This window comes from Jaminaea rosea (genome assembly GCF_003144245.1).
Source record: "Jaminaea rosea strain MCA 5214 unplaced genomic scaffold BDZ90scaffold_7, whole genome shotgun sequence".
Lineage (NCBI taxonomy): Eukaryota > Fungi > Basidiomycota > Exobasidiomycetes > Microstromatales > Jaminaea > Jaminaea rosea.
Genome location: NW_020289981.1, coordinates 375,965 through 395,787, shown reverse-complemented (window position 1 = coordinate 395,787; position 19,823 = coordinate 375,965). Strand labels below are relative to the sequence as shown.

Below are 19,823 nucleotides of genomic sequence, written 5' to 3'. Positions count from 1 at the left end.
TGGAAGCTTCGCAGCTGATCACCTTCGCTCCACCATTCATCATCATGCCGACGACGATCAAGCTCGATCCGCAGACAAAGAATGCTACAGAGGCCCTCTTGCCTCTGGCCATCGTCGACAGCCTGGCCTCGACTGCTGGCCAGGCTCAGCAGCCCATTACCATCGAGTGGGAAAAGGGAGCTGCGAATTCTGTCGTTCTCGAGGCTGGAGAGGCGGCGCAGCCTGTCAATGGCCTCGCTGATGTAGCTCAGTGGCTCGTGAACAGCTACGCCAGCACCGGTATCGCAGGGAGCGACAGCGTACAGAGCAAAGAGGCATCAGGCTACCTGCAGAAGGCAATCTCTCTCGCCTCGCTACCCTTTCCCGCGGCCCTCGAGGAGGCTAATGCCCTCGACGACCGCCTTGCACTGCGCACCTTTCTCGTAGGACAGACAGTTACCATCGCAGATCTCGCCATCTGGGCAGGTATCCGCGGCTGCTTCCCTCTTCTCGCCATCTTCAAGAAGGGAACCCACGTCCACCTCGCTCGTTGGTTCGCGCACATGGAGGTCGTATGCAAGCCCGCCTACGACGGCTTCAACGAGGCAAAGCGCGCCAAGCCGACTGCCGCTGCCGCTGCTGGGGGCGAGGAGGCTGGCAAGAAGGCCGGCAAGGCTAGCGAGCCTACTCAAGCCAAGTCATTTGACATCTTCTTGCCCTCAGCCAAGGAAGGACAGGTTGTCACCCGTTTCCCACCCGAGCCTTCTGGATACCTCCATCTTGGACACACCAAGGCCGCCATTCTCAACCAGTACTTCGCTCGCTCCTACAAGGGCAGGCTGATCGTACGTTTCGACGACACAAATCCGTCGAAGGAAAAGTCAGAGTTCCAGGACGCCATCATCGAGGACCTCGCTCTACTTGGCATTCGTCCCGATCAGACTACTTTCACGAGCGACTACTTTGACGTCCTCTACCAGCACGTCGTCCAGCTCATCAAGCAGGGTGATGCCTACGCCGATGACACAGAGCAGGAGGAGATGAGAGCACAACGTATGGACGGTCTGCCCTCGAAGCGTCGAGACCTCTCCGTCGAGGACACGCTCGCCCGCTTCGCTGAGATGACGAGCGCAAGTGCCGAGGGCAGGCGCTGGTGCCTCCGAGCAAAGATGAGCGTCGATGATCCCAACAAGGCGCTGCGTGATCCCGTCATCTACCGATGCAACCCTGACGTGGTTCACCACCGCACAGGCACGAAGTACAAGGTCTATCCCACCTACGACTTCGCGTGCCCCATTGTCGACTCGCTCGAAGGCATCACGCATGCCCTGCGTACCAACGAGTACCGCGATCGCAACCCGCAGTACGCCTGGTTCCTCCAGAAGCTCAACCTTCGCAACGTTGAGATCTGGGACTTTGGACGCCTCAACTTCCAGTACACGCTGCTGAGCAAGCGCAAATTGACATGGTTCGTCGACAATGGCAAGGTGACCGGATGGGATGACCCACGTTTCCCCACCGTCCGCGGCATCAGGCGTCGCGGTATGACTATCGAGGCGCTGCAGCAATTTATTCTCGCAACTGGACCCTCGCAGCAGATCATCAATATGGAGTGGGACCAGATCTGGACCCTCAACAAGCGTATCATCGACCCTATCGTGCCGCGCTTCACTGCAGTTGATGAGGCGGGCAAGGTCAAGTGCACCATCGAGGGTGCGGGTCCGGCTCACGAGAAGGCTGTCCCCAAGCACAAGAAGAATCTTGAAATTGGCAACAAGACGACTGTGTACGACTCCACCATTTGGGTTGAGCAGGAAGACGCCAAGAGCTTTGCCGACAACGAAGAGATTACGCTCATGGACTGGGGCAATGTCTTTGTCCGCTCCAAGGAGCTCGACCCCGCCACGGGCGCCGTCAAGTCGCTCAAGCTTGAAGCCCACTTCGACGGTGACTTCAAGAAGACGAAGAAGAAGGTACACTGGCTCGCCGACTCAGCCACTCGCCCGCTTATCCCCGTCACCCTGCTCGACTTCGACTACCTCATCACCAAGCCCAAGCTCGAGGAAGAGGACAAGTTCGAGGACTTTGTCACCCCACAGACCATCTTCTCTACCCAGGCACTCGCTGACGCGAATGTGGCTGAGCAGCTTAAGGAGGGTGACAGGATGCAATTCGAGCGCAAAGGGTACTACATCCTCGACAAGATCAACGGCGAGTCAGGGAAGCGCGAGTTCGTCAAGATTCCAGATGGCAAGGTCGAGGCATCACGCAGTAAGGCTGCTACTGCTGCTGCCGCTGCGGCTGATGGAGGCAAGTCGGCGGCTGCGGGCGAGGTAGAGGAGCGTAAGCGCAAGGCCAAGGCTGAGCGCGAGGCCAAGAAGGCCAAGGGAGCTCTCGCCGCAGCAGCTGGTGCCGGGAGTAAGAAGGAGGGCAAGAAGGCCTCGAAGGAGGCTGCTGCTGCTGTCGTTGCTTCGAGAGACAGCAAGGAGGAGGCTAAGGAGGTCAGAAAGGAAAATAAGGCCGCAGCGAAGGAGGGCAAGCAGCCCGACGCTGGCTCTTTCCCTGAGCTGGTGGACGGAGCTGCAGCAGGGAAGACGAACATGTACGCGATGAGGCCTATCGTTGGGGATCTGCAGCAAGAAGATGGGGGAAACAAGGTCAGCGGGATGTACTCGATGAGGTCAATTCATCAGTGAGCGAGGGCGGATGGGCGATGAGGCGATAGGAGCAATGACATGCTCAGCATAGTAGGCCGTTTTCTTTCAGCTGCAGCGAGTGATATTGAGCGCCTTCCGGAGCGGTCACACGATACCTTTTGCGCATCGCTTCATATGTAGACAGCTCCATCTCTTCGCGATCGATGTGGGGTGATTCGGGGTTGCCTGCGCATGATGCGCTCCCGCTGGACGTGACAGCGATTAGCGGCTTTTCGAGCATCCGGAGAGCAAGGACGAGCCGGGTCAGGAGGCGCACGAGAACAAGGCTGGCCAGCAAGTGGTGGTCACCGAAAGAAAGACATAGACAATGCAATCCTCCAGCGAGCTAGAGACCGATGCGGCCAATGAGAAAAGCGAGCTCTATCAAAGGCAGTCTCGGTAGTTGCGGAAGATGTGGCAGGTGCTGAATGAGCGAGATTACCATTGACAAGCTCTATCTGAGACTCGAAGGAGCAGGAACCGACAGCGTCGAGGCAAACTTTGGAAGCAATCGCAGCTTGACCGCGTTCTTGTTGTCCCTCATTCACATCCTCTTCGACAATATGTCCTCTTCGCCGTCAGATTGTCTGACGAACGGGTGTGGCGTGTTTGGTCTCATTACACGAAGGCAAGCCATGGTCTGGTCGTTGATCAGGTCGTAATGAGCGCCTGCGGTTTCTCAAGATCGGCGGCGGCGCGTGGTGGCTTTGGTTGCTGGCTGGCTGACTGGCGATGACGTCGACGGTGGTGCGGACTCGGCTGGAGCCGCCACCGAGGTGCAGCCAGCCTTGCCTTGCTTTGCCCGCCCTGAATTGACCAAACTTGGCGGGCGGGTTGGCGGGCGAGCGGCATCGGGCGGGCTCTTGCTTTCGCCCCTGCTTGTCCACTGCCTGCTGTGAAGCTCAGGCCTGCTCGACGCTCCACTCCGAGTAAGAGACCGAGAGAGAAGCTACAGCGACTTCCTCCTGCCTAGCCCCGTCGTCGTCACGTCGCTCACTGCCGCTATCCCTTCTTCCACTCAACTTGACGCTTTCTTTAACCCGCGGCCCTGCTATCTACTCGTCCTCATCATCACCACCAGCAGAGCCCTTGAATCCACTTAAGTAGGGCCGTTGAGAGGACAAGGTTCAGCGGCGTCTGCTCCTTTGTCGTTGCCCGCGCCCCGCCTGTGCAGCAAGCCACCAGCCAGAGCCACCGAGCGGTCCAGACCATCACACCGCGCCTCTATCGACTCCGCGACTCATCGTAGAGTCCTCCACTCGCGTGGTCGTTCATCGCGATCGTCAATACAGTTGTCTTTGAACAACGACGAACATTGTCATTGTCATCATCGTCCTCGACGCCTACAGGGAGTCCAAGAAGACGCTGCGCGAGCGGGATCACTCATCCCCGTTCAACTTATATTCGGCCATCCTCTTCCCTTTTTCGAGAGGCTTGCATCGCATCGCAGCGCAGCACCAGCATCCAACTCTTTGAGGTCGCCTGGCAAAGTCGCAGCCGCCATCGCCATCGCCATCAACGGCGCTAGTGCGAGGTCTGCCCCCTGCCGTGACCATGGATCCGTCGTCCCCGTCGCCGCCGCCGCCACCATCTACCGACGCATCCACGACGGGACCATCAGCTGCCTCCTCCTCCTCCTCTTCTTCTTCATCTTCCACTCCACATTCACAGCAATCGTCGTTGACACAGGCTCCCTCATCCGAGCCGGTACCATCCTCCTCCTCACCTGTCACTCCATCCGCATCACAAGCATCCTTTGACGATGTCGACGACCGCAGCAGGGTTCGCTTCTCAGGCGCTGTACGTCGAGGTGGATGGAGGAAAGTCACGTCTGTCGCCGCTTCGCGCGATCACAGCGACCACAGTGGCGATGAGCATTCTAGAGTAGCATCATCGTCTGCCAGCTCATCTGGGAGGAGGGGGAAGCTCGTCATGCGAGGCTCCTCTGAAGCTATTCGGACGGCTCGCGACACTGCAATCAGGCGGTCATCGAGCAAGAGCCTCGGAGAAGATGACGTTGACGCTCACGATTCCGAGCTAGATGAGGATGGCCTCCGGGCTCTCGCCGCTGACAGTAGCGGCAGCGGCAGCAGCGGGATGGCTGGCTACGCTCGCGCTGCCCTCGTGGCTCCGGGCACAATCAGTCAATTGCCGACCATCGAATCGTCATCATTGGCTGAAGCGGGCGCAGATTCCACAGCAGCGACGGCGCCCGCAGCAGCGCGGGAGGCAATGGTAACTCCAGCGTCTGAAATCGATTGGGCCAACTTCGTATATGCATATGCTCGCGGCAAGTGGAACCCAATGAAGCCGCCGAAGCCACCAGGGCGCTCCACTGTCTTCCCAGGTGCCAAGACACGCATTCTCATGTCCAGCTCTGAGGCCGACGAAGGCTCGAGCGACACTGGTAGCTACGTTTCGCCATCAGCATCAGATGCTGGCGGCCGTCGGCCCTCTCTTGGCTATGAGGATCTGTCGGCTCCTCAGGCAGCAGCAGCGGCAGCAGCAGCAGCTGGCCCATCCTCATCGCAAGCTTCGCCAGCTGCGAGACGATCTTCGCTCTCTCCTCTGACGGTGACTGCGGTCCGTCCCTCATCGCCGCCGCCGGTCGCCGATTCAGACGCTTTGCCTTCACTTGCGTCAGTAGTGTCCCGCAGTGACGAAAAGAAGCTTCAGCTTCAGACAGAGACAGCGCCAACACCACCACCGGTCGCACTGGATCCAACCATCTTCAGACAGCCCGAGCGAGCGCTCCCGAGCACGTCGTTGCAGTACGAGGGCATCAGATCCCCCGACGCGACGGCCGAGGTAGCTATGGCAGCCAAGGCGGATGCGGAGTTGATTCGCTTTGCCACGTCGAGCCTACCGGAACTGCACTCTTCCGTCGACAAGCTCAAGGAGAAGGAAGAGAAGCGAGATGATGCAGTAGCCAATGCCAAAGAAGCCCAAGCCGAGAAGGCAAAGAGAGCGACGCACAGCAACTCCGAGGTCGTACCCACCGTATCTAAGGCAGGCGTCCGCGGCAATGACGGCAGGGACGGCGTGGAACAAGATCCTACAATCTGGTCCGCAGCCCGGAGCGATCCTTCAAAGGAGCCGACGCTCTCCCCTCGAGTCGACGCGGGCAATCAGATCCAGGAAGGCATCGAAACAGCCGACAGTGTGCAGCGTCCAGGCCCCACGCCCGTCCAAACGAGTACCTTTTTCGACTTACCAGGCAGTCGTGAATTACCCACGGCTTGGCAGTCTGCGCCCGAGGGCCATCTTGCCACTGCGAGGCGCTTGGCTAGTTGCGACAATGTTGGAGACGACCTCGTAGAGCCCAACGGCTTGGCACCGCACATCGATGAGATGGCTACTGTGGCTGGCTTGCGAAGGGCCGCTCGGAGGTCAAGTCTTTTGCGGCCTGATGACATCTCTTCGTCGCTGTCCAAGCCCATCGGAATTCACACAATGAGCTGGTCGTCAGAACCGGGCAATCCGTCGATGCCAGGGGACTTGGCCTCAACGGTGCCACTGCGCAAGCTCAATTCTTATCAGCTAGCCTCATTGGTGGACAGGCCGGTACAATCTTCGCAAGTGACTCCGGGGCCAACGTCTTCCGCGCCTTCGCAGCCAGTCACCGCGCAAGCCAGGACGGCTTCCTGCTCCAGCACCCAGAGATCAACACCCGTTTCGCCAACTAGGCCCCACTTGACGGCCACTGCATCAAGCTTTGCATCTGGCAGTGACGCGATGGCAGCTTCAGCGCCGTCATTCCAACCACTTGCATGTCCGAGGCCACCCACCCTCGGTGAGCGTACAAAGTCGACGTCAAGCTCTTACGTTTCTGCTGGGCGTCAAGCCGAGCAGTTCTACTTCGAGCGAGGATATCTACCTGCCATCAATCCACCGAACGAGGCAGAGCGCAAGCGTGCTCTGGCTCGCTATGGCCCGCCGAGGCTCGCTGGAGACCCCAACTTTGACCGCATCGGTCACCTTGTGCGCCTCGTGTTTAACTCCAAAATTGTCCTTGTCAGCCTTGTCGGCGCCAACGAGCAAGTCTTTCAGACAGCTGTAGGTGGCGGTGCCGAGCTCAGTCAGGCGGTTTTGCAGCAGATTGCGGGGGCCAAGCACTGCTCTTTCTGCGCACACTCTATCCTTCAGCCCAACGACGAGCCCCTCGTCATTCTCGACACGGAGAAGGATTGGCGCTTCATGGGCAATCCGCTCGTCGTGGGCGAGCCACACATTCGATTCTATGCTGGATGCCCATTGAGGACCACGGACGGCCTCAATCTGGGCACGCTCTGCCTCATCGATCCCGAGCCACGAAGCGAATTTTCGCCACGTCTGAGGCATACACTCAAGGAGTTCGGCCGCGTCGTCATGAGAGAGCTCGAACTCACTCGTGACCGTATCCATTTGACGATTCGCGATCGAATGCAAAAGTCGATCGAGTTCTTCACGCGCGACTGCCTCGAGATGGCTACGGATGCTTCTCACGAGGACGAGGCGGGCGAAGGTGGTGACGGCAAGAATTTCAGCTCACTCCACGCTCTCTACAACACCGCGGCGAGAAACATGCAAACCACCCTCAAGGCGGCTGGTGCTATCGTCTTTGATCTCTCGCACTTCGAGCTCATCGAGTCGCCAAGTAGTAACGGGCAGCCCTCGAAAGACAGCAAGATCTTCTACCCCAGTCCATTCTCCGCGCCAGACGTTACGCCTTACGCCAGCTTCGACGACCCTACCAATATTCAGACGATCAATTCGTCTTCTGGAGCACCAGACGAGTCGATCAAGAGCAAGGACGTCGCCCCAATGGTCGTCCTCGGCACCTTCGAAGACGAGCAACCCTCTGGAGATCGAAACGCGCCAGTGCCTCTGTCTCATCATATCAAGGTCGCGCAGTTCCTTCGTCAGCATCGCACGGGCTGCTTCTACGCCAATGTGCCCACCGTCTTCCGTCATCTCCTCCCACACGGCACAAGCAGTATGCTTCTCGTGCCCATCTTCGGCCTAAACAAGCAGCCTTTCGCCCTCCTCTGCGCTTATGTTAAGCAGGCAGCCGATGATTTCGAGGATGTCAGAGAATCAGCTCTTCAGTACATGCGCTCCATGGGCACCATCATCCTCAGCGCCGTTCTCAAAAAGGATCTGATGCTGGCCGACCAAGCCAAGAGTCACTTCATCTCCAACATCTCCCACGAGCTTAGGACCCCTCTGCACGGCATCTTAGCATCGGCTGAGCTCCTTGCGGAGACGAAGCTCAACACGACGCAAGGCAGCTACCTGGACACGGTAGAGGCGTGCGGCAAAAGTCTGCTCGAGCTCGTCAACCATGTGCTTGACTTCACCAAGCTGAGTGGCGGCGCTCGATCCAAGAGCAACGCAGAGCACAAGCTTACGCAGTGTGATCTGGTCAAGCTCGTCCAGGAGGTGTGCGAGAGCAGCTGGATTGGTCAGACGGCGAGAAAGCTGGAGAGTCAACAGACGTCGGGCATTGGTAGCGCCTACGCGATAGGTGCCAGCGGCACGGCCGCTACAACCACCAATTCAGCTGTGAAGAAGATGAAGGCTGGTGCTGTTGAGACAGTCATCGACGTATCGATGAGAAGCAAGGGCTGGCTGGTGACGTGCGATGCAGGCGGCATTCGCCGGGTCCTCATGAACCTCATCGGCAACTCACTCAAGTTCACCACGGCAGGTTTCGTTCACGTCTCGCTCAGAGAGGTGCAGAGTTCCGACACCCACATTGTCGTCGAGCTGAGCGTTACGGACACGGGACGTGGCATCTCTCGAGAGTTTCTTGAAGAGCAGCTGTTTCACCCTTTCACGCAAGAGAATCAGCTTGGGCCTGGAACGGGTCTTGGTCTGTCCATTGTCAACAGCATCGTTCAGAGTCCTTCGATCAACGGCAAAATCGACGTCTGGAGCACACTGGGCGAAGGCACAGAAATGCGCATCACTTGCGAGATGGCCGTCGCCTCGCCCGAGGACATCGATGGTGCCGTCTACCAACCTGCGCTCAGCCTCAAGAAGACTCGTTCTGTTTCCCTCGTCGGCTTCGACGATTCGCGCGGACAAGTCGACCTTCGCCAAGTACTGCTCAGCTACCTCGATTCGTGGTGGGACTTTGCTCCATCCAAGAGCGCTGTCGATTCAGGCGACGACTACAGCGGCGACATCATCATAGTCAATGAGGAGACGCGCTTCCTTCAAGAGATTCGTAAGAGGCGCACGCCCCTCCCTCCTGTCATTCTCTTGAGCTCTGCTCTAGGTGACTCGGCAGTTGCTGAGGCTTGCGAGGCCTATCATGCCAAAGGTGGCATTGCTCGTATGCTCTTCAAACCTGCTGGTCCTGCTAAGCTCGAGGCCGTCGTCGATTTTTGCCTGCAGTGCCTCGATCGTATCGACGGCGGAGAGCCCCTCGAAGAGGAGCAGACTGCGCCTGGGACGCCATTGCCGTCGCCGAGACCATCGCCCCTGCATCGCGAGGACATGGAGAATGGCGACAGCTACTTTGCGATCGGCAGTACCGCGGATCAGGCAGACACTCGCGAGGATGCTGTGGAGGAAGAGGACGGCACGCCCGGCGTTGCAACGGAGGCCGCCACGCCTCGTGGGCCTGTCGTCGACGGCGAAAGCATCGCACCGCATGCTCCACCTCCACGTCCAGCATTTCCGTCTGCGCTTCGAGACTCGTACCACATCTCGCCCGGGCCCATCGACCAGACGACGACGTCAGCTCTCGTGCGACGACACTCTACAGAAGATGAGATTGCCAAGCGACGCTGGGGAGGCGAGCCGAGAGCAAAGACGCCACTGTCCAACGTCATTGCGGGCGGCGCAGCCGATGGGCTCGGGAAGATGCCGCCGCCTACCCCTGGTGCAGGTGCCGGCGGGTCTCGTCGACCTCTCCTGCCCCCGAGGTCTATTACCTTCCACCAGGAGCCGTCAATTCGTGGAAGCAAGAATGTTGCTCTCTCGCCTTCGCTACTTCGCAATGAAGCAAGCGGCGGCGACTACTTTGCTGCCAAGCCGCTTGAGAAGCAGAGGTCCGACGCAGAGGCCAGGGGCGAGGGCGAGGATGACAGTTGCGACCAGGACGGCGAGTCAACTCCTGCTGCACCCGTCGTCACGCCTACTGTATCTACGGTCGTCAAGAAGAAAAAGTCGGGGCCGATATCGCCAGGCCAGACAGTGCGCATCGACGGCACCGAAGACCTGATTTTGCGCAGCGCCGTTGGAACCGTGACGCCTGCCAAGTTGCCGTCCTCATCGTCGACTAGCAGCGGTACCAGCAAGCAGCCACGCCGCCGCATTCGTGTTTTGGGGGTTGACGACAACGAGATCAACATCAAGGTGCTCCGTGCCTTTATGGACAAATTCGACGTCGACTTCAGCGCAGCGTTCAATGGACAGGAGTGCGTGGAACTGTTCGAGCAGACAAATTCGCCAGAGGCGGTCAAACGTGGCGTCGTGCCATTTGACATCATTATCTGTGACGTCACGATGCCCGTGCTCGATGGCTACCAAGCTACGGCGGCGATTCGGCGCAAGGAGAAGGCGTACCTGCAAGCAAAGGATGTCAAGACGAGTAGCGGCGACGGCGGTCAGCAGACGGGTGATGGTCTCACATCCTCGCGTGTCAAGATACTCTGCCTGACAGGTAGGAATTCGGAGGAGGACAAGCGCAGAGCCTTTGCTAGTGGAGCAGACGGCTTCATGACGCGGCCGCTCAGCTTGAGGGTGCTGAGCAGTTTGATGCGTCTCTTGACGCAGTAGGTACGGCCGAGCAAGTGACAGCATAGATTTGGGTTGAGGCTGAGGCAAGAGGTGGTGCGGGCTCGGTGGTCTCGCAGCATTCTGTATCGGATTGTGTTTCAGTAATATTCTCTTGATCGACGCGGACCTTGCTTCACGCGACATCATCATCATCGCCGCCAAAGTGCGAGCACTGTCATCCTCTGTCATGATCTTCATTATCATCTCTTCTTGTCATCATAGTCATTCTGAGAATCACCATCATCGATCATCGTCGACAAGACCGAAACGACGGGAATTGAGAGCGCAGGCTTCCCCTCCACTTCACCCACACGTAGCCCGAATTGGCCTGAGGCGGGCAGAACGAGACAAGCGAGCCAGCCGTCGATGTCATTGGTGGCGCACATTCCGCCCTCTCTGCCCGTGAGGCCAGCCACGAGCCCGCCGCACGATGAGACACCAGGCAGCGGGTGAGTGAGCGTGCGCAAATGCCGGCATCCTTTGACCCGGCGGTCCACATTGCTTGGACCCTCACGTCGCTGAATGCAGTGGCGGCCGACGTCTGGCCTGCAAGTTCGGCGACTTGTTACCCGGCACCTGGCACCTGCGCTGGGTCCTTTTGGCTCAATGCTCCTCTCTTGCGAGTCGAGTGAATCTAGACAGCTCAAGCGAGGAGTGGAGGGCCCGTGAGGACGGGCAACGAGGGCCGAGGATGAGGTGGGCAGCTTCCACTGAGTTATAAACGGCCAATTTCCTTGCCTCTTGACCACTCATCAGACTACCCAACGATTCCCTTCCACTCTCTGCCACCACGATGAAGGTGACTTCGTCCTCGCTCATTGCGTTGGCCGCCGCTCTAGCATCCGCTAGCAGCATCTCGGCCGGCGTCATTGCTCCTCGTCAGGCCTCATCCGCGGCGCCCTCGGCCACGGGTGCCTCCGCCACACCTGTTGGTCCGGAGACTGCCTCAGCTTCATCAACGGTCGACTCGATGACGGACTCGGCTGCTTCTGCGTCTGCCTCGAGCGGCAGCAGCGACATGTCGATGTCGTCCGCGACGTCGAGCCCATCCATCTCAGCAAGCGCTCCTGCTATGGCATCACCCAGCGCCTTGCCGTCGTACAGTTCCCAGAACCTCTCATCGTATGCCAACTCAAGCGTTCATGGTCCTCAGGGCCTGCGCAACTCCAACTGCCGCAACCTCACCATCTCTGTGTCGACCAACTCGAGCAACATCCAGTACATCGACGTCGACGACCAATACAGCAACCAGTCGTACATCACGGCCCAGATCCTGCAGTTCACCAACTTCCAGATGCCATGGATCGCCGCTCACGAGAATGGTACCTTCGTGAGCCAGCAGGACTATAATGTCAGCGCAACGTACTGCACGCCCATGAGCATGAACAGTACCTCCTCGACCAATTCGACCGACTCGGGCAACTCAACCCTCATCGTCGCCTCGCACGGCATTGGTTTCAACAAGGAGTACTGGAATTTTCTAAACGACACAGCTCCTGAGTACTCGTTCATCAACCAGGCCACCTCGGACGGCTACGCGGTTCTCACCTACGACCGCCTTGGCACTGGCCAGACGTCTCATCCGGAGAGCGGCTTCAACCAGACGCAGATCGCCACCGAGGTTTCCCTGCTCGCCAACCTCATCGGCCAGCTGCGCAACGGTACCGCCTTCGAAGGTCAACAGAACTACACCAAGATTGCCGGGGTTGGCCACTCATTTGGCAGCCTGCAGATGCAAGCCCTCACCGCTACGGCTCCCGACCTCCTTGACGCTGTAGCCCTCACTGGCTTCTCCAACTCATCGGCCGGCATCATGCAGTTCCTCACCGGTGCAACTCTGACGCCTGTCAACCAGGTCTTCTCCAATGTCTCCCGCTTCTCCAATGAGTCGTCTGTCTACCTCGTCAATGGAAGCCCAACCTCGACCTATGAGCTCTTCCTTTGGCCTCCTAACTACGACCCGGAGTACGCTGCCATTGCCGCCGGCCCAGAGTATGCCGACGCCGTGACCCTCGGTCAGCTCACGTCGCAGTCTGCCCTCATGATGTCGGCCGACTTCAAGGGTCCCGTCTTTGTCATTTCAGGCGAGCACGACTTGCCCTTCTGCGCTGGCAACTGCCAGCCCCCTCTCCTCGATGGTGTGCAGATGCTCTACCCCATGGCGGGCAACTTCTCCACCTTCATCGAGCCGGCCAGTGGCCACGGCCTTGTTGTGGGCTACACCGGACCTGACTCAAACAGGAGAGTCGTCGACTTCTTCAAGGGCAACGGGCTCTGAGCTCGTTACGTAAGACGCTGAGCTTCTCGCAGCTCGCTCTACGCACGATCATTCTGCTTCACTCCTTTCGCTAGACTACTGCTTCACTACCTTCACTGTATTTGTTCCTTTCGCTGCTTTTCGACTATCTTGGACCGAATTTGTCTTGCTTTAATACGATCCATCTTTTCCAATCAACCAACGTCAACGGGCATTGACAATGCGGAGCATGAACTGTCGCACCAGGAAGAGCACAATCTCCTCGAATGCCTCATCCCATCTCAACATGGGCGCAGCCGACTGAATTGCGCCCATCTGCGGAGCACTTGAGCTCGGGATTTGCGTAAGCCACCGTAGCCGACCATGATGCTCCCCTCCTCAATTGATGCCAGACCAGATGGAAGAGAAATTATAGTGAAAAACAAAGCTACTGCTAATGTCCGGCCGCACCTAGGGAGCACCGAGACGAGTCATGGAGCAGAGGCTCAGGGAAAGCTCATGAGACCGCTGCGGCGGCTATCGTGCCAGCAACCCTAACCACTCCTGCGACGTCCGTGATGGGCAATTAGCGGGGCCGTTGATACAATTGGCGCTGTGCCGCACCACCGCCCAGCGCACTTACGCAATTGCGGATCGGATCCAAGGCGGCGCAATGACGGCTTCTCACGACGGAGGGCGGGATCCGATGGTCAAGTTATCTGCGGCTTGGAGTGCAGTGACGGAGGACGATGAGCGGCAATCGTCTCAGTGTGGGAAGCCATCGATCATTGTGGGGCCGCATCTGGGAACAGTGACCTGCAGGCAGGCCATGACCGCCACGCTTACCCCATTGCCTTCTCTTCGTACTGTGCTGTACTGCTGTCGCCATCTTCCTGAACCCTGGCTTTGATAAGGATGAGGGCCCTGTTCGTCGACATGCAGAGCTTTTTTGCCCGTAGCACACGACATTGGGGGAACGAGCTGGCCTCTTCCTCCTCTTTCATCTGTCGTCTTCTCATCATGGTCTCCATCTCCCTCCTCAACATGCTCCTCATGGCCGGCAGCAACGTGACGCGTGACGCCACGGTGGATGCAGCCCCTTCCCTTCGCACCTGGCACGGTGGGCATTTCTGGCATGGCGGCGCCAAGGAGCTCGTCGATCGTCATTCTCTTCGCAAGCCGTGCGGCTACGAGCACAAGGTCAATAAGAGCTTGCAGGCCGAGCTCAAGCCCTTGGTCGACCACTATCACGCACTCCTCAGCACCGGCACCTCGCCAAGGCAGCACAAGCGCAAGGTGCGTTGAGGCGGCTGCCTGCATCGGCGTGCTATCACTGACGCGCCTCTTTGACGAATTAAGGAAGCAATTCCAGTCGTTTTTCACGTTGAGTGGGCCGAGTCAAATTGGAGGAGTGCTCTCGCTGACAAAGTCTCGCACTCGGACAGGTCGTCTACGCGGACGAAAAGGGCAACGTGCCAGAGGAGCAACTAAGCAGACAGGTCGATCAGCTCAACAGAGATCGCGAGTCACCTGGATCGTTGCGGACATCTTGAGCTCAACGGCTGACTTTGCCATCTCGCCCTTTGAAGTGAACCGCTACGGCTTTAGCTTTGCCTTCGAAAGGATCACCCGTACGCAGAATGCTCGATGGGCTCAGCAGGATGGCTTTACCGGAGCAGGTGGGAGCCAGATTGTCACGGCCGCCATGACCAGCCAGCTCTCAATCAATGCCTGCAATAAGTTGCAAGTCTACGTAGTCGATGCAAGTATCGCCAATCATGCCCCGTGACTGTGACCAGCTGACCCCGTCACCACCGCTGACTTCCCAGATGGAGCGCTTCGGACCTCTGGCCGCGGCTCAGCCGGGTCAAGAATGCCAGTACTACACGGAGAGCGACTCCATTCACTTGGACTATCGCGGATTACCAGGTGGTGGACTCTATTGGAACAACGAGGGCAAGGTGCTCACGCACGAAGGTACTGCGGCGGCAGACACGACGGCAATGTGAAGTAGTACGGCATAGCTCACCAACCTCTCATCCCTTTTGCTCTCGTCACCTGCTGCAAGTGGGCCACTGGCTTGGCCTGGATCATCGTGAGTGCTCGAGCAACGTGCACTCGTCAACAAGAACGGGCTTACTGACTCTACTGCCCTCGTCCAACTGCGGCAAAATGCACGCGTCTACCCTCCGCATCCAACTCTTCTTGCTGCACCTCCACATCGCTTGCGCACTCGTCACTCTGCCCAGCCTTCGACCATGGTTGTAAGGGCTCGATAATCAAAGATGTGCCACCTCAGGCTCGCCCTACAAATGGTTGCCCCACCGAGGACATCGACAGTTGCCCAGGCGACGCCTTCTATGACGACAAAACAAATATGATGGACTACAGCGGTGACCAGTGTCGAAACCACTTCACGACCGGCCAACTTGCGATGATGCACGCCATTGCTCAACAGCGTGGGCTGTGAATGCTGCGGGCGGCGGGCACACTCGATGCATCCTTGGATGCGTGCCACGCGTGTTTAGATCGGGGCCTCTGGAGAAGCTCGGTCTCGTTCTTGGTGATTTGAGCCTGTTTCCAGCTTCATTGCTTTTTATCACACGCTTGCGCTGGCGCATCGTCCAATGTCATGATATCTCTGTCCGCAGTGCGGCCTTCTTGTCGCACTTCCTCAGCGGCCCCGCCCTAATCCACGGGCCGCTTCTTCGGTCTGCCGGATTGAATCCTGCCTATGACAGCAACTCCTCTACTGACTGGCAACAATCAATCACATCACGCAAGCCTGCTTTTGCTACGTGTGCGACTCCATTCTGTCGGAGACGCTGGTCTTCAATTCTTCCCTCGTCGCCAGGGCAGCCCAATTCATCATCGGCTGACGCAGCATCAGGACCTCTCTTCCTGCGCATCCCACCGTCTTTCGTTGCTGAGAGGATGGACACGTCTAGGGCGCAGCTCGATGATTTCTTTCATTCGCGAATGCTGAGCTCGAGAGGCGCAGCACAGTTGGTACGACGTCGGCAGCCGTCTGGAGAGCGGACGTGAGAGGCTCTCTCGAAGCGCGTGTTCATTGCTATGTAGGCTTACAGGCTAGCCCTGCAACTTAAGACGTTTTCGCGTCCTCAAACCTCCCGGATCTAGCTCTCTGCCCTCCGGATCCTCTAACTCCTCGTCCAACCCCAAATCGTTGGAGTCGTCCACCGCCTCTCCCCGGACCTTCCTCGTCCTCCTCATCCCCGGCACGTCTACGTGTGGTCCTAGGTGTTGTATACTGTCATGGTTGAATGTACTCGCCAGCCTCGTGAGATAAGCGAAGAGGAGTTTGTCGTCGGCCAAGCTGTTGCGCAGCATGTTGAGGCCTCCGAGCAGCAAGCGGACATTTCCCTTGCGGTACCCCTTGTTCGGATCGAGGCGATCGAGGTCGGCGAGCGCGAGGGGAAGCTCAGCACCCGAGGGATCCGAGTACATCAGCCCGGGCAGGAGCTGATCTCGCACCTCCTCCATCAGCTCTTGAGGACTGGCGAACTGGAATGGATGCTTCTTGTTCCTCTTTTAGACAGATATTTTGGTAGATGCGGTCTTCTTCGCCCACGATCTGTGACGAAGGGCGAACCATCTAAGTCAGCGAGCGTTAGGGATGTCTCAACGCTCCTCATCGTACTCACTCGAAGTTGGACTCGTCCAGCGGTGTCCAAGAGGTAGCAGAGCAGGTAGGTGGGCGAGGGGGTATCTGCAGTAGATGCTTGCTTGGATGCAGGGCAGGCTTGGCGAGGGCGAGGCGGCTCAGGAGCAGGCGTGCATTATCGGCGGGAAATCCAGCCTTGATGTAGTTGCCGCCGTTATAGCACTGCGATGACGACACGCGACGAGGATGGTGCGGGCGTGAGTAGATGTAGCATCGAGATGCAAAGGAACGTTGGCGCTCACCAAGACAACGTTTTCCTTGACGTATTGGCCACCACGACACCTCGGGTGCAGAGCGTCGATCGTGGCATGGGAGAAGCTTATGTCGTTTGCCGTCTTGTCCTTCTTTGCCGCCTTCGCGGCCTCCAGCTCCCAAGTCAAGCCGCCATCACAGAAGGGGCAAGAAAGCTCCTTTCTCAGCGCCATTGGCGCGACGATACGATAGATGCGGCTGTGAGGGAGGGCGCGATCGTCAGTGAATCAGTACCTGCGGATCGACAATGCGAAGACTGCCCGACTCACGCCGCTTGTCGCTTAAATTCCTCACGAAGATGGTCCGGGATCCTGCCCGTGATCTTGAGGATGCGCTTTGCAGCGTTGTATGAGATGATGCGTAGGTAGCCGTAACGATCCCTGTGGACCGTCTTCCTCCTCTTGCCACTGTCCTCGCCAAGCTCCTGGATCATATCCTTGTAAGCCTGTGCGCACCTCTTCGCCATCTCCTCGCGGTCTTCGGCGGTGATGAGAGCAGAGACGGTCCAGTGACCGGGCTCCGTCTCCTCATCATTGGCAAAGGTGGTGGCAATGATCTCGCATATACGCTCGTCTGCGAGGTACTGCCACTTCTTGTGCCCCCACATCTCCCCGTCGTAGTCGCGCAGGGCGTGCACGAAGTTGCGGAGGCGATGCGGACCGTAGCGACAGATGAGGGCGGACTTGCCCACGTCTGGTCCACACGCGCGCAGGCATGCTCGCAGCGCGATCGCCTTGCCCAAGAGGTCGTCGACGTTCTCCTCATAGGAGTCGCCTTTGCCGGCAGACCTCACCCTGCGGGACGCGTTTGGCACCTTGAACGTGGGCCAGTCGACGGCGGTTTGGACGAGGGGGAGGCGGGCGGGGTCGTCGGCGGCGATACGTTGGAGGAATGCTACATGGGTTGCGTGAAGGGGCATGGTTGCTAGGTGCTGAAGTAGATGCTGGAGAGGCGGCTTGCCCGGCTTGTCGTCGGGCTTTGACAAGTCTGTGGCCACCTTGACGAAGGCCTTTGTCTTGCCGGGCAAGTCTGTGATGGCCCGCAGCTCGCGCATAGTGTACCAGCGTTTAAAGAATTCCGATCCGCACATTACCTTGTCGCAGGCAGCGTGCGAGATCAGATCGTGGTACCGAGCCTCGAGCTGTGCCCCCGTGACCATTCCGCGGCGAAGGCTTCATGCGTCAAATGCCAATTATACGAGCATCTGACAGATGTGCCAGTCGCGGTAAATGGCCTTGCTGATGCCCCGCGCCTCCAAACCTGTCTTGAAGAGCTCACCGGCCTCTGAATACGTGCACCTGGCGTGGAGTAGAGACTATGAGGGTCAGCGCGCTATTCGCCTCCGGGGCAACGGGACATGGTTCTCACCAGTGCAGCGCATTCGCCGCGAGGCTGCTCCACACGAGCGGCATCTCCGCCATGGATGTCGTGCGAGGCGTCTGCCCCTCAAGTGGCTCCTCGATTCCCACTGCTCCATAAGATGAAGGAAGACGGCATTGAGCGGGGAGCCTTTCATCGCATTGGCCTTGCGATCCTCGGTTGCGATTGAGTCTGCCTTTCGCTTCGCTCCCCTGGCTTCTTGCATGCAAGGTCGGATGAGTCGCTCATGACCGCGTCTTCGTCATCGTCCATCAGACGGTCTTTGCCCTTCCACTTCGCTGTCGATGTCTTCTGGCCACAGATTGATGAGAGTCCGGCGAGCCTCTTGGACGATGGGCCGGCGTCTGCGGCTGGTTGACTCTTCCTTGAACGCGCCTCTCTAGCCGTCTTGGCCGGACGGAGGAGGGACGAGGGCGGGGTCCCATCCGAGTCTTCATCACTGATGATTGGGAGCTGTGAGGAACCGATTTTTTTCATGAGCGAGGGAGCTGCCTGTGTGGCTGCTCGGAGCGGATAGCGAGGGCGACTGAAGAGGTGGTCCTTTCGACGATCCAGCACTTTGATTGGCGGCACTGGACGGGCCGGTGGCGAGGGAGCCAGCGTCTCGGGACGAGCCGACCATCTGTTGTATGTACCAGCAGGGCTTGCGGATGAGGCACCATATGCGGGAGGCTAGGAGTCTTTGAGGCCCAGCTGCATAGAGTCGCGCGCGTGCTTCTTCATGGTCCATTGCAGGGCTGAGTCCGGCTTGGATGTTGCAGGATCTGCGCCGGCGACGGACGAGGAGCAACCCCTCTTCGCACCTGAGCCAGACGAGGTGGTGACGACCTTGGAGGCGGAGCCGGAGGACGAGGGCTTCGTGGGCGCCAATGGTTGCTTCTTGATGGCATCGAAGATAAACACCTTTGCCGAGTGGGCCTTCCTAGCGGCTGAAGATCGTGCCTTCTTGACCGTCGTACTGGAGTCGGCGGCAGTGAGCTTGGTCATGTGAGCACCGCCCTGCTTTGTCGTGCTCGGCATTGCTGCCTTAGGAAGCGGTGGGAATGCCAGCTCGCCCATGGGCAGCTGCTGCTCATCAGTTCCCTTGGACATCTGAGCGGCGGGGACGACGGGAAGATCTGGCGCGGGCTGCTCTTGAGGATGTCCGCGTACGACATCTTGCGGCGGTTGGCGGCGGCGGAGGCAGAAAGAGGGCTGGAAGGAGACATCTTGGAGAATCCTCTGTTTCTATGTTGTTTGTTGTGTGGTACGCTTCAATGTTCCCAGCGGCTGGGAGACTCTGTGTGCGTGTGTGTTCAGAGCGGAGTGAAGGACGCCGTTGTGATCTGCTGAGCTGGTCTTGAGGGCCTCGCGCCGACCTGGATGGTGGCAAGGATTATTGCTACGATCTGCTGAGGTTGAGCCCTTGATGCCTGCACTTGGTCGCGTGCTTGAGCCGAAGAGAAGGTTTGCATGCCAATCTTGATGGGCGCCTGACTAGCTCTCGACGATGTTGGTCGTGATGATACTAAGCCTCTTGCACGCTATGGAGTTGGTGCTGGTATCTACGACTTGGTCACGCTACGACGCTACGACTCTACGACTTTAAAGCCAGAGCCATAAGGGCTACTCCTCCATAGGTCACCCTAACTACAGAGAGAGCTAATCAATCTCATCTTTCCTCGTCGCCCTCCCCCCCGTGACACAGCCTCACGCGCTCAAATGGCTTTGCTGCTTGGTCTGTCTGCTAGCGGTGGAGTGATGTGAGAGGTAGTGTGCTTTGGAGCTTTCTGATGGCGTGTGTGGATGTCTTCGTCGCGGTGAGCGAGGAGCTTGAGATTGCGAA

General features: G+C 58.5%; 7 protein-coding genes across 7 annotated transcripts; 4 read left to right on the top strand and 3 right to left on the bottom strand.

Moving 5' to 3' along the window:
* Positions 1-19: 19 nt before the first annotated feature.
* BDZ90DRAFT_232400 (glutamyl-tRNA synthetase) lies at positions 20-3,107 on the top strand. Its single transcript, XM_025506241.1, has one exon. The coding sequence runs from the start codon at positions 45-47 to the stop codon at positions 2,673-2,675; it is 2,631 nt and encodes an 876-aa protein (XP_025362041.1). The 5' UTR covers positions 20-44; the 3' UTR covers positions 2,676-3,107.
* A 3,303-nt stretch (positions 3,108-6,410) lies between these two features.
* BDZ90DRAFT_252651 (hypothetical protein) lies at positions 6,411-10,727 on the top strand (the record flags this gene model as incomplete). The annotated part of the gene is made up of 4 exons (XM_025507767.1): positions 6,411-7,356; positions 7,504-9,124; positions 9,708-9,794; positions 9,899-10,727. The coding sequence occupies 4 exons, from the start codon at positions 6,411-6,413 to the stop codon at positions 10,443-10,445; spliced, it is 3,201 nt and encodes a 1,066-aa protein (XP_025362040.1). The 3' UTR covers positions 10,446-10,727.
* Positions 10,728-10,923: 196 nt separating this feature from the next.
* BDZ90DRAFT_232398 (alpha/beta-hydrolase) lies at positions 10,924-12,893 on the top strand. Its single transcript, XM_025506240.1, has one exon. The coding sequence runs from the start codon at positions 11,239-11,241 to the stop codon at positions 12,721-12,723; it is 1,485 nt and encodes a 494-aa protein (XP_025362039.1). The 5' UTR covers positions 10,924-11,238; the 3' UTR covers positions 12,724-12,893.
* Positions 12,894-13,701: 808 nt separating this feature from the next.
* BDZ90DRAFT_260508 (hypothetical protein) lies at positions 13,702-14,690 on the top strand (the record flags this gene model as incomplete). Its single annotated transcript, XM_025508265.1, has 3 exons — positions 13,702-13,977; positions 14,045-14,434; positions 14,511-14,690. 3 exons carry the CDS (start codon positions 13,702-13,704, stop codon positions 14,688-14,690), a joined length of 846 nt encoding a protein of 281 aa, XP_025362038.1.
* A 1,260-nt stretch (positions 14,691-15,950) lies between these two features.
* On the bottom strand, positions 15,951-17,988 carry BDZ90DRAFT_177946 (hypothetical protein). Its single transcript, XM_025503753.1, has 5 exons — positions 17,987-17,988; positions 16,888-17,916; positions 16,609-16,816; positions 16,347-16,528; positions 15,951-16,276 (listed from the first exon to the last, which is right to left on the bottom strand). The coding sequence occupies exons 2-5, from the start codon at positions 17,775-17,777 to the stop codon at positions 16,234-16,236; spliced, it is 1,323 nt and encodes a 440-aa protein (XP_025362037.1). The 5' UTR covers positions 17,778-17,916; positions 17,987-17,988; the 3' UTR covers positions 15,951-16,233.
* BDZ90DRAFT_177968 (hypothetical protein) lies at positions 17,951-18,573 on the bottom strand. The gene has a single exon (XM_025503754.1). It carries the CDS (start codon positions 18,473-18,475, stop codon positions 18,131-18,133), a length of 345 nt encoding a protein of 114 aa, XP_025362036.1. The 5' UTR covers positions 18,476-18,573; the 3' UTR covers positions 17,951-18,130.
* BDZ90DRAFT_177944 (hypothetical protein) lies at positions 18,573-19,388 on the bottom strand. Its single transcript, XM_025503752.1, has one exon. It carries the CDS (start codon positions 19,088-19,090, stop codon positions 18,671-18,673), a length of 420 nt encoding a protein of 139 aa, XP_025362035.1. The 5' UTR covers positions 19,091-19,388; the 3' UTR covers positions 18,573-18,670.
* Positions 19,389-19,823: the final 435 nt, after the last annotated feature.

Coding starts and splice junctions, on each gene's coding strand:
- BDZ90DRAFT_232400 (XM_025506241.1), top strand. CDS start 45: ATGCCGACGACGATCAAGCTCGATCCGCAGACAAAGAATGCTACAGAG.
- BDZ90DRAFT_232398 (XM_025506240.1), top strand. CDS start 11,239: ATGAAGGTGACTTCGTCCTCGCTCATTGCGTTGGCCGCCGCTCTAGCA.
- BDZ90DRAFT_177946 (XM_025503753.1), bottom strand. CDS start 17,777: ATGGTCACGGGGGCACAGCTCGAGGCTCGGTACCACGATCTGATCTCG. Junction 16,817..16,887: donor GAATTTAAGCGACAAGCGGC/GTGAGTCGGGCA, acceptor CCTCCCTCACAG/CCGCATCTATCGTATCGTCG. Junction 16,529..16,608: donor TCAAGGAAAACGTTGTCTTG/GTGAGCGCCAAC, acceptor TCGTCATCGCAG/TGCTATAACGGCGGCAACTA.
- BDZ90DRAFT_177968 (XM_025503754.1), bottom strand. CDS start 18,475: ATGAAAAAAATCGGTTCCTCACAGCTCCCAATCATCAGTGATGAAGAC.
- BDZ90DRAFT_177944 (XM_025503752.1), bottom strand. CDS start 19,090: ATGTCCAAGGGAACTGATGAGCAGCAGCTGCCCATGGGCGAGCTGGCA.